This window comes from Cupressus sempervirens, chromosome 4, assembly GCF_028749045.1.
Source record: "Cupressus sempervirens isolate cs-2001-9-10 chromosome 4, ASM2874904v1, whole genome shotgun sequence".
Classification (NCBI taxonomy): Eukaryota; Viridiplantae; Streptophyta; class Pinopsida; order Cupressales; family Cupressaceae; genus Cupressus; species Cupressus sempervirens.
In genome coordinates, this window is record NC_143121.1 from 552,844,240 (window position 1) to 552,857,401 (window position 13,162).

At 35.9% G+C, this 13,162-nt stretch overlaps 1 protein-coding gene across 1 annotated transcript in view; it reads right to left on the minus strand.

Moving 5' to 3' along the window:
* Positions 1-1,474: 1,474 nt before the first annotated feature.
* Positions 1,475-13,162, minus strand: part of KMS1 (SNARE associated Golgi protein family) — a 39,567-nt gene continuing 27,879 nt past the window's right edge. The window contains exons 7-8 of the mRNA XM_089825902.1: positions 8,802-8,981; positions 1,475-2,062 (exon numbers count right to left, since the gene is read on the minus strand). Coding sequence (XP_089682028.1) covers positions 1,844-2,062; positions 8,802-8,981 — 399 coding nt within the window. The 3' untranslated portion in view covers positions 1,475-1,843. The remainder of the gene's footprint in view (positions 2,063-8,801; positions 8,982-13,162) is intronic.

Sequence of the window (13,162 nt, forward strand, 5' to 3'; positions counted from 1 at the left end):
GTTGTTGCTTCATATGTTGTTGAAGTCGAAGCAACACAATCATCATTCCATGTGTTCCTCTATCATCACCTTTTTTAAGTAACCTAGTCGTAGAGACTTCAAATGTCTTGGAATTTTCTATTTGTATAGACAAACACTCAACTCGTAATTCTCTTCGTTGTCTCGATGATGAAGAGTTCGACTCTCCATGAGGAAGGGAATTTAATAAGTTTGTGCAACATCGAGAGACAGTTTGATATGTCTCGGCTACGTTTATTTTGGGCACACCAATGTTTGATATTATTATTTGCTTAAGTTGAGGCATGTATGAAGCATTCTTTATTGTCTATAGATATTTAGATGTTTCTTTTTGTTGTCTCGGAGATACCAATATTAGAAAAGATTAGCATGGTTTGTGTACAAACATTTCGAGAGAAGTGTTGTTAGTTCGTCATTGCAGTTTAGTTTTGTGTGAATTGTAAATCAGACTTCAGCTTATTCATCAATAAAGTGATATTTGTGACCAAGTTCTCTCACTCAAATTGGAGGATTTTTCTAGGGTAATTACTTGTGTTTTCTGTATATTGATTTTTCCTTTGTGCTGGTCATGTTCGTTTCTAATATAAAATCAACATTTTGGGTGTGTTAGGGAGGTAACGTCCCCAAGATACTAACAAAAGGCATTAACATTTTTTGAGACTTGTAAATCAATGAATCTGGGTTCCCAATCAGGGATTGGAAGCTGGTAAATTTAACAGCTGAGGACATCTACCTTGTATTTGCTTTGTCTCATTGCTAAGGTGGTCACCAGAGAGTAGCTTGGTACAGTACAACAAGATGTATATAGAAAATTGTAGGTTGGTAAATTTAACAGCTGAGGGCATCTACCTTGTATTTGTTTTTTCTCATTGCTGAGGTGGTCATCGGAGAGTAGCTTGGTACAGTACAACACGATGTATATAGAAAATTGTAGGTTGACCATAGCTTTCAATTGAATATACTCCTGCAAGATTGCCAATATACAGCACTCAAGAGTGTACCTAGAGTTTTTTCAAACAACTTAAAATGTTTACATTGTTAAATAATAAAACAAAATCTATTCTCTTATGAACTCTCACCAAGACAAAGGTGAAAAAGTTCTATTCGGCGTAGTAGGTCAAAATTTATTAAAAACCACCCGAGGGACCTATTTTCCTTTGGCCAATTAGGGGAGTCGCCAAATGATACTAGTCGGCAAAATGACAATAAATTACAGACTTCCAAAAGAACATGGTATAATACATAACATCTCTGGCGTTATAGCATGGCACTTGTAGTATTATCTTGCAGTAGCCATGCTATGTGGGGCGTACAAATTAGTTTTTTTAGTCTCCTTCATTAGTCCTTTTAGATGAGGATTTAAATTGATAAATTTCCCAGTAAATATATAAAACTTGCATTTTAACTAGATTTGTGTGATTATTAAAATTAAAGCTCAAATCCAAGTGCAAATGAATGACAGAAATCTTGTATTTGACAATTGATTCAAAAGAACCTTGAATTCAAGGCAATTAAAAATTAAACAAGTGCAAGTCGCAGCCTTTCCTACCTTCATCAATATGTGCATGAGAACTGCCTTGAAATAACAACAGTAAGCACATCGAGCAAATTTAAGTCGATGTACATAAATAACATATCAAATTTTAATGACCAACAATTCATTTTATACAAATAAATGGAGATCCTGTCTGATCAATGCTGGTATCCATTTCAGGAGAGATTGTATAACTGCAGTAGGCGACTCTATTCTGTATGTGTTGCCAGAAATCCTAACATTCATCCTCCCTTTGTTTGAGCTAGTAGCAAAGACTGGAGACCATTTTCCTCATTCGGACTTCAAATCCCCTATTCCATTAGAGGAATTCAGCATTCCTGAGTGCCTTGAGGAAACCTGCTCTGATTTTGAGGAACTAGTCTCTTTTTTCCGTCTTTCCCTAGCATAATTCTGGGCAGTTGCTGTAATTATTTGGTTGAAGAAGAAAATAAGCATAAGCCATACGAATGTATTCCACATGAGCGCAAGTGAGAAATTCCATCTTTTACCCTGCAAAAGTTTCCCTTGCACACGTGAGGACTGAGCAACAAAAAATTCAAAATGCTACAAACAATCCAGGATGAGAAATATAGTCTCATGCACAAGTATCAACTGGCAATTTCCATCACAACAAGAGTTAGTTATGTCACTTAGGTTTTGCTTTTCATGGATATCAAGAGCTAATCAGAGGCAGCTTCTTCTACAAAATGTCCCATACCAAGCATGACCTCTGGGACCTTCCGAAAATTTTATAATGCAATGCTTCACAAGGAATATAAGACAGGTACTTCACAGAATCTCTATTATTTCCTTAGCAGAAACCAAGCAGCTCTTTGGAAAGGAAAGCTTTGTCCAGTTAACACCAGAACATCTCTAACAATGACCCTACTCAAGCTTTCAAAAGAAAGCTGGAAGCAGAACTGGGTGTAAAGGCGATAAGGACCCGATATGCCAGTTTATAAGGACTGTTGAGTAAAACTTCAAACCATTGGAAGTGCAAGAATTACAAAACCAAGAGAGATTTGGATGTTCAATCTCTCATCTGCAGTTATTTTAGTGCATTTTCCTAAGCAAAGAAGACGGGATCTAATTTTACAATGTACCATCCAATTTTTAAGTATGCCAAATTTCTTCTGATGTTCTGAACATTCATTTTCCCCTCGTGTGTCAGCCCCCTTCCAAAGCTTCCTAATGTTCAAAAGCTTCCTAATGTTCAGAGTTATATTCTCCTATAAAAATTTGGAATGAGTAGTAATTAAACAAGATTTGTAAGCTGGACCAGCAACCGGAATATACAGTTACAGCTAATTGCACCATCAACTAAAATAAGGTTTCTCATATACAGATCTATGTGAATCTAGACATAAATAAAACTCAGCTGGAGAAGGTTAAGTGTTAAATTGAAATTATATTTGGACTCTGTAAAAGGACTATAAATGCATTCCACTGCACTTTAAGCATCATCATCATTATGCTCACTTCCTAAAGAACTGTTCATATTTCACAAATAGCAAACCATCAAGTCTATACAGGAAAAAGGCTCCATATGTATTGGGATTGAATACCAATGATCCCTTTTGAGAACATCTAAATTCCAAGGTATCCTGTACAGGAAAATACTGTATATTCACTAGGAGTGTACCATGTAATAGCTCAATCAGTCTGTTAAGGTATTTCATTGATATGGCAATGCTGTTAGACCAGTTGGAGGATCAACCTTAAGATGAGGTGATGTAATGTCCCCTGTTTAACCAGTTTGGATATATGTTGTCGTTAGCCTACTTCTATGTGGTCCCGGGGGCTAACAAGGACATGGACGGGATCTTGTGGTGTTTTGGCCTAGTCGATTTTGTTCTGGGGCCAACTAAGTTCGTTTGGAGGCATTTACAATGTGACTTACTATTTTTAGTAAGTCAGCCAGGCTAGCCAGATGATAATTTTGATGATGGGGTTGGATGTGTTTTTCTTAGCTCTTTCTAACGAGCTATCATTTGTGGTGTTTCGAGATCATTTGCTATGGAATTTTAATGCCGGAAGTTATTTAATAAAGTAACTTCAATTAAATTAATATTATAAGGTTACTTTATTATATTTTGTATTTATATGTGTGCCCAAGAGTGGGACACCAAATGATCTCCTTGGGACTTTAAAGTGATAAATGGAAACAATATATTAAAATGCAAATATGAGATTTAATCCCACATTGCTTGTGGAGTGGGGGTCGACCCTCTAAGAGGACTTTATATACAGCCATGAATGGGGTGTGGAGATATGAAGAGATTGATGAATTCAAGCTTAGTTTGGTTGGTTTGGTTGCTGGCTTTTGGAGACGAAATCCTCCATTGGTGACAATCCTTTCGCTCTTGGAAGACAGAGTCAAGGGATTTAAGATCTATTAGCTTCATACTGTGTGCATTCAGCTTCAATTTTTCAGCTACAGGTAAGATTGAAATTGTTCCATTTCCAAAGGCATATCATTGCAGACATTGAACAGCATGGACAGCAGATTTGGAGGTGAGATTTGGAGCAGGTTTGTGGGTAAACAGTGCTGCTACAGTGCATGTGAATAGTGCGCATGAACAATCCTCATTCTGTGTACTTGGAGGTCATATTTCATACCCTAACCGAGCAGCTATTAGATGGGTTGCTAAACTGGACATCCATCCTCAAATTTCGAACAGCAGCGATCATATTATTTCCAGGTTCTTCTACACCCGATTATAATAGTTCAATGAATGTATAGGTGTCATAATTATAAAGAGTTTTGCATATTCAGTCACTGTGTAACAGTCTTTGCACTACAAACTCAGTCACTTTTGTACACAGCTATATGAAGTTTGTATATCTTGAATAGAGGAATAAGTGTACGGAACATTTACGATCAGTCCATAAGAACTCTTTACATTGCATATTTGTAGTAGTGTTCAAGTGCCAAGATATTTGTCCTTGCTATTCTTCAGATCATATGGTCATTGTTTGGCAGAGAAGTATTATAACATCTGAACAAGAACTCAGAAATTATAAATCAGACTTTGCACACCAACTGTTTGACAAAATGTTGTTGAATCAAAACTAAAAATTTCAAGGTAGAATTAGTAGGGTATGTTACAGGTGATGGGTCAGTATCAATCACGGGAGCTTTAGTTTGTCTATGGCAGCAAAAGCAACCTCTGAACTCTTCAAATGTCAGGTTCCTGGCCAAACATCTACGCTTATTCTGAGTTCTGATAGTTAAGAATTCTGTCAAAATATGTTTCGTACTCTTGAGAATTACTAATTTCAAATTTGTTATGGAAAATTCAGCTTGGATGCTCAAAATAAGGGAAGACTGACATGCATAAAAGCCAGTGTTCTAAATCTGATTTAATCTTCATTGGACGAACTAAATTAAAAAGGAATCAAATGCAGAATGCTACAAAGAAAGTATATTGGCACAGTGCTAGCCTGCAAAATCAGAAAGCGACCTGGCATTTAAATGCTTTGGAACTATAGACAAATCAATTTGACCTCTGCACAATCATCCCAGTGCCAGAATGCAAGATCAGAAAGCCACATGGCATCTAAAAATGCTTTGGAATCATAGACAAATCAATTTGACCTTTGAACAATCAGCATAGTGCCAGAATGTAAGACGAGAAAGCCACATGACACCTAAGAATGTTTTGGAACTATAGACAAATTAATTTGACCTTTGAACAAACTAAGCTGGGACATTAGTCAAATACAAGATACTAAAACGAAGTAAAAGTTAAAGAGTGTCAGGCATGCTTTGGAAAATAGACAACCTCATTTGATTTTGCTTCTAGTAAGAATATCTAGATCAGCCTCAGGATTGTTACCTTAAGTTTACAAGTTCGTTTTATTTACCTCAATGTATATGCCCCAAACAATCCTGTCAAGATTGAAAAGTAGAGACTACTGGAAAGATCTTTGAAGACTTCAAGATGAATTCACACAAACCAGATTTACTCTATAACCAAGGAAAAGATGGTCTATTCCTTCGAATCCCACTCTTTGGCTCCTAAAGTGTATGATAATTAACCTGAAGCTGTACAGACTGAAACCAAAGTAGGGTAAATTCGCAGATAAGTATGTCATGTCCCCTCTTTAGTCTGACTAGCAGAGTTATGTGAGTTAGCCTATCATGGGGGTCTCGTAGGCTAGCAAATGTGGATAGAGACTCATACAGGATATTCCGTGACCAGGCTTGACTTTACAGGCAGTTGGGAGCCAGTTGGGTGCAATTCCTTGATTTTGGGGGATATCCCTACGTTTTAGGAGGATGTGGCAGTTTCCAAATGTGAAGTTCCAAGGGACCATTCCATGGTTTCAATTTCAGAATGACAATGTGTGTTCCCTAGTTTCTAGGAGCATCCGGTATCAGTTACAGAATAATTTATAATAAGGCTATTTATATAGCCATTTCAGAGCAATAAGGGGAATATGGCTTCGTTTGATCAAATGTGTCCTTGTGTTATAGCTTGTTGGAAAGGTCTTGAATTATTATAAACTATTTTCACTATCTGGAGACTTTTTGGTGCTATGAGTTATGACATTTTAATAAAAGTAACGTTTTTCCTATAGCATGGATGCCTTTATTTGGGAAAATGCCATTTTATTATAAAGTGCAAAGTGTAATTCACTTAGGGTTCAATTTGCACTTGGAAAGAGTTATAAGGAAAATGAACATCTAATTGTTCATTATCTTTTGGCATTTTAAAACTCATGAATTGTGAAATCGCTTTGGAAGGTTGATTTTGTGGCTTGGGACGAAACCCTCAAGTCTGGACTGCTGGGACGCAAACCTCAGCAGGTCTTGGTGATTGGAGTTGTATTTCGTTGCATTCACATTGACAAAGGAGGTGGAGATTTATCTTGGCATTGTCATTTGAGTGTAGGAGCGCACTTGCAGCTGGGCGGCCAGCTTTTGGCAACAGGCATTTCATTGCAGCAGCTCACGTGGGGGTTGGAAGACTTTTCTTCATCATTGGACACCATAGCTTCCTTTTGGCATTGGACGGTTCATTGCAGCAATTTCTTTAAGGTTGAATCATTCTCAGAGCATCTCCCTGTAGCTGGTGTTGATCCCTGTTTAAGACAGTATTGTATACTAGCAGTGATCTCTTTGAATTTAATATATCAGGTTGCTAGTTGGTTCGGGTATGTACTATTTCAGAATTCAGTAATGATAAAATTTGCAGCATATGTTTACATTTCTTAAGTGCTATTTATTTTCTATTTGTTATGCAATTATTTCATTTCCGAAAAACCCCAAAAAACTGAAAAAACAAGAAAAAGAAAAAAGAAATCGGAATTCAGCTAAGATCATTCAGTGGTAACAAACGCTAGTCATAGATTCAGATTTTGAAACAAAGGGTAATTTCTACGGTCACCGGAATTGGAAATCTTTCAAGGAACAAATCAAAATGAACTAGATGGCTTCACATATTAATTTCCTTATAATCAGCCTTAGTGACAATTTTTGTTTCTGGATTCGATTGTGTAAGTTTTTTTCATTTTAGCATCAACATTTCGGATCACACTCCGTGATCCATCATCAAGATGAGCGAGAAGGATAGTAGAGAAAGAAAGAATTGCAGACCAGCTAGACCAAGAAGAGAGAGAGAGAGAGAGAGAGAGAGAGAGATGCAACACACAACGAGGCAAAGAGATAAGAAGTAAAAATAAAAATGTCATAAAAGTCAAAAGAGATTGGATTTTGCCTTTATCTCAATGTCCGTCTGGAAAAACTGCTGAACTGAGAGGTTACACTAAGTTTTCAATTTGGCTTTCTTTCAGTGGTGAAAATAATTGTAAACTACTCTCATATTTCAGCCGGTTCATATTTCAGCCGGTTTGGAGTTGGGTCTGGGAACATAAAAGAAAACATCAACTTGGCGCTTCGATACCATGTAGCTTCAGAAAACCTCACAATTACTTTCTCTAGCATCACCACCCTCTGTATATTCTTCAAGTTTCTTTTTCTTTCTCTGCAATCTACTTTTATGAAACCACTCCAGAACTCTGGAAAGCCAACATGGATAATTTTAAACTAACAGCTGAGAGACTGAGTTCTTAAATGGGCTATAAATCTGTAAACGCTGAGGAAATTATGCTATATCTGCTCAAACATACATATGTCAGACAGAGACACCCAAGGTGAGTCCTCTGGAGCAATGTAACCCTACTGAGAGATTATCTGAATACTCAACTATTAGTGTATCATTCTATTCCGGTCAACCATCCTGAAAACCCTATCAACTTGGACATAGCTGGCTCTTTCTTACTTGATGGTAGTATCTACTGACAATCATGACAAACAAGTATCAATGCTTGAATATGCGCTGCAAAGATGGGACAAAGCGGAATAGATGATCATAATGCATCTAAGGTTTTAAATCAGCAATTCAAGATTGGTAGCCTTGGTGCTATTGTTCACACGACTGTCAAAATCAGTATTAATGCTTAATTTTACACATCTTGGTTACTCTTCTAAAGCTCCTGATAAATTATATGGTTGGTTTTTTGTTTAAGCCCTAAACCCCTGTGCCACCTTTTAATATCTGTGTGGCTTGATGAATTGGTGAGCAATTTTGTTTTTAGCTTTCTGTTTTAACATGCTAGTGCTTCAATAAATCTAATTGTTAGTTTGACACTTATAGCTGAGAATCTAAAATATGATCAGGATTATTTTTGTCTCTGTGAAGGTCTCTTGGCCTGTGACAGAGTTAAGTTCAGAATATTATCAACCATCTAAAGTCTGACATGAATGTCTCAATCAATATTGATTGATCCTAAATAGTACCTGGCAGGGTATGGATTTTCTTTTTGTTGGGTGAACTACTCTCAATCAATATTGGTTGATCCTAAATAGTACCTAGCAGGGTATGGATTTTCATTTTGTTGAGTGAACTACCTCTTCTACCTTTACACATCTTGTATAGAAGTGTATGAGTAGATTGCTTGATCTCTCTTTAAGCCCCATTATAATTCTATGACAAAATTTGCAAACGCTTATATTTAGTGTGGTTAACTCTACAATCCAGCTATATGTTTTGTTGTCTCAGAGGTGCCCTGCCCTGTTGGCCATAATTTGTAGTGTGGAATGCATAATCATAGCTCCTGCTAAAGATTAAAGACTATCGAGCTTATCAAAGAAAAAGTTAATATAAATCTCAATCATCAGAACAATCAAAGAAACAAGAAATATTCTTTCTCAAATTTCCCAAGGCTAGCAAACAGTAAAGACCTTTGCTTTGTTTGTTGGTATAATGTCCTGATGATAAAATTTCTCCCTTGCAGTGTGCAATTTCTCCATGAGATGAGGTAGAATGTGCGATAGTGCTGGTATATGCTCTAGTATCCATATAAACTCATTTTCCACCCACTCTACCAGTTGGTTGTTGCAAACCAAGATGATAAAAGCAGTCTGTCAAAGCCACAATAAAAACAGCATTTAAAAAGATTTTTTGCAAAAGGCAATTAATAGATAATGATATGACAATTTCCATTATTTGCACTTCCAAGCTGAATAAAATCTAATTCCAGAACAGTATCATCCATTTCACATTAATCCTACTTATCATTTAAATGTTTGTACCAGTAAGGAGGACACTGAATTCATCAACTATGTGTGGTGACCGTATTTGTCATATTATTGCAAAAATTAAAATGGCCGGGTCAAAACTGTATCTGAAGAATGATAAATAGTGTATACAGTAGAAAAATTGATTCATTGCAAAAATCAATAATGATATTACAAAAGTAATAATGAAAATGAGAGCGAACTGGACATAGAAAAACACTTTAACCAACATAAAAACATACCCAATGATGTGTACAATGTTTTGAAAAAAGATGGTACTTTGAAAGTACAAAACAGACAAGTTGCAAACATGGATTGTAAGTGGAAGACATCAGGGTAGAATTTACCATGTAAAAAACTAAACACTCCTAATGATCTGCAGACATTCAGTATTTACAATTATGATTTCAATAAAAAGTGTAAATTGTACACAGGGAAACAGCTTACTAAGAATCTGAGCAATTTGCACAGAAATTGTTATGGATAATCGATGATATTGTTGTATTCGATAGAGTAAATGAAAGCTCCTTATATAGATTTACAAAGACAATGTTCTATTATGAAACAACGGAAATCAAAAATAGAAACTATCTAATAAAATTATAATTTAAGAGATGACCATTAAAGAAACATTACAATATTCTAATACCCTCCCTTAATGATCATCATCTAACTGTTGTCTTTTAGTCCCTAATTCTTCGGAACATTCTGAAGCTTCTGAGACCCTCCCTGGATCTGCAAAATGTAAATGACCAAGATGCCAACAGACACCAACAAAGGTATAACTCCCTGTAGCCAGAGACACCAAGATGAAACTCATACCACGATTTTAAGGGAAAATGTCAAATCCATTTAAAAGATGAGCCCTACATCCCACAACTGAGTGCAAAAAGCCCCAGTTGTTTAGGAGAAAATCAGAAAAAAAACTGACAGTTTTGAGGTGAAAATTGATCAAAAGCAGACTACAGAATCTGAAACACAGAACAGCATACAAAATTATAAACCCACCAGATAATTTTTTAAGGGAAAAAAATATATAAAACCCATTAGAGAAACTTTCATGCGACAAAACCAAAGAACCAAAACTCAGAATCGGCAAGGTCGGCTCGACTCGTAAATCAGATTGAAATCAGCTATGAATCAGCAAAGCAAAGTAAAAAAAACCCTTGAAGTTTAGAGATTTTAACAATTTAAAACTTAATTCATGCACCCTTAATTGAATATAACTTAGAAACACTAAAACATCATCAGAAAGAAGCTAACATACATAAACAAAGAACATAAATGATAAAACCATCACATATATAAAATGTAAATTGTAATTTGTAGCTGAAGTAAATAGAAAACATAGGATCATATGACATGGATATATATAATTATAAATGTTGTCAAATCATAAATGTATGCACGATGAAGATCCGTAAAATCAATGACATCAAATCACAAATTTTAAAATTTATGTAAGATGAAAAAACAAAATGCAAAAACAAGTCTATCTGCTCTAGCTCTAGCTCAAGTCTATCTCTTAGTTTTCTCTTTTTGTCATACTCAACAAATAGAAAGCCTCCTGGGGTTATAAGAAAGAGAAATGTTAAAACAAATTATTAAAAAAAGTTGTATTTTTTCATGTTTTTAAGTTGCCCAATTGAGCTGCCCGATTTACAAGCCGATTCATGCCAATTCAGGCGATTCATGGACAAAAATTGGTGATCCGTTTCAGTGGCTTGTCAAAAATCGCCCAGCATGTTTCATATCATAAAATCGCATGAATCGCCACAATTTTTGGTTCAAGTAAAACAGCACATGAAACTTAGCGGGTAAAACAGCACATGCAAGAGCATGCATCTCACAAAAAGCACATGCAAGTACACCAACCTTCAGAAATCAAAGCCTTTTGCTCAAACAAGAAATCACACACTCAAAATTCTTGACCAGGCTTGCAATTTCCAGCAAAAATCTTCAAAAACTAACCACAAAATTCTCATATAAATACCTCCAACCATTTTTATTTCAAAAATCCGAAGAACACAATTCTGGAAAAAATTCCAAATCAGAAGGGGCTCGAATTTTTCTTTAAAAGTTCGCTAAATTTTATAAAATCTCATCGACCCACACTGCTATGACAACTCCTTATACAGATTTACAAAGACGATGTTCAATTATGAAACAACTGTAAACTATAGACAAAATAGAAACTATCTAATAAACTGAAGACTAAGGTGACCATTAAGGAAACATTACAATATTCTAATAGAATATGAATATCAAAGATATAATTGGAAAATGATTCTAAAAATTTGTGAAATGTGACTGTTACATTCTACTTTTTGAGAGCAAGGGTAATTCTTCCCACAATCAGACGATAGCTATCAATTTTAAAAATTTGTCCATAGGCTTTAGTTTCTATCTAATGGCTGTATCTCAGGGCAGATATATTGTTGCAAATTTTGAACTTAATAATTTTATAGCTTATTGTTTCAATCTATGATTGTTCAATATTGTCCATGAGCAAATATGCTTGCTATTTTAGTTGTTTACAGTAACATACACTATTTTACTCAAACCATTTATCATCTATGTTCACAACATTTCCAAGATGGGGGCAGCAGTCCAAGGGCCATTTTTTGAGGATGATGGTGCAGTAACATATATATTGATGCAGAAGCATCCTTCGTTCTTGGCAATCTTACATTGATCAAAGATATTGGATTTTCAATTTCAGTCTTTCTTCTCTGTTGTGGAGCTAGATTCTGCTTGTGGACATATTCTTGAATCTTATTTTGTAATTTCCAATAGTTTGGCTGAGTTTCCAGTAAGTTATCGCTTCCTGAGTCATCAGTTTTTCTAGAGTAGTTTGAATTGCAATGGCTAGTTGGATTCACCAAAACACCATGAAGCAATTTCATGGAGTGTGGACCAGACCAGCACATCATTCTATGTCCCTTAGCCCTTGGCCGACTTTCTCTTAGGTCCACACGTTATGTTATGCATTCATCGAAGGAATTCTCATGTGGGAGCTGACATGATTCTTGTTTCAGTAATTATCATTTGAGCCAACCAGAATCTTTAGGTCTTTTGTGGGGTATTTAGTTCAATGTGACAAATTGACAATCATTGTAGGCAACTCTAAGAATTCTGGTCTTGAGGAGGTTAGCCTCTAGGATGAATATGGATCTCTAAATGTAATTGGGCATGTGCGCCTTCCAATGTAGACCAGCAAGTCGCTGAGCAAATATAATCTAAATTTGTCGTTCTAAGATAATGCAGAGGCCAATATGTGCATGTTTTTAGTCCATTGTTGAGTTAATGTTAATTCTGTTATGTTCACTCTTGTTGCATGATCTGACCGGTTCTTTTGGGAACGTGTCAACCATGACTGTGTCAGATGGTATCAGAGCGAGTTTCATTCCTATGATAGACAATTTATAGGGGATTGTTGTTCCTAAGCTTGCTAAGTCTTAGATGGGTTGTTGGGTGGCACAATGTGGATCCAGTCGCGATTGCAAAAGATGAGAACCAAGGAGTACAACGACAAAGGTAAAAGAGGTAAGCATGTCTATGAAACTTTTGACATTAGGTATGAGAGAAGCTTCTAAGGACAAAGTAGATAAGGTAGATATCGATGTGATTGAGTTTCCTAAGCAGTTGATTGAGTCTGATGAACAAGTTGAGCATGTTAGGGAGTATATGACTCAAGATGTTGATATTGTTGAGGTTGGGAAAGACTTTCCTTTGATTGGATATAATGACCTAGTTGGATTAGTTGGAGAGTATGTTGTTGAGGATGATGGTAAGGGTCATATTGATGATGACACTGTTGTCGACAAGTATAAAAATGTTTTGTATAAGGTCTTCATTGGTGAGAATAATCCAGCTACTGATGGAAAATTGCAAACTCAGATGTTTTGGTTAGATACTAATTTGTTACAAGATCACCTAGAGGTTGTGAGAGTGAAGACAAGTGTTTCTTGGTTGGGGTTGAGTAATGAGGTTGCTTTTCTAAAAGAGGACGTTATTGCATATGT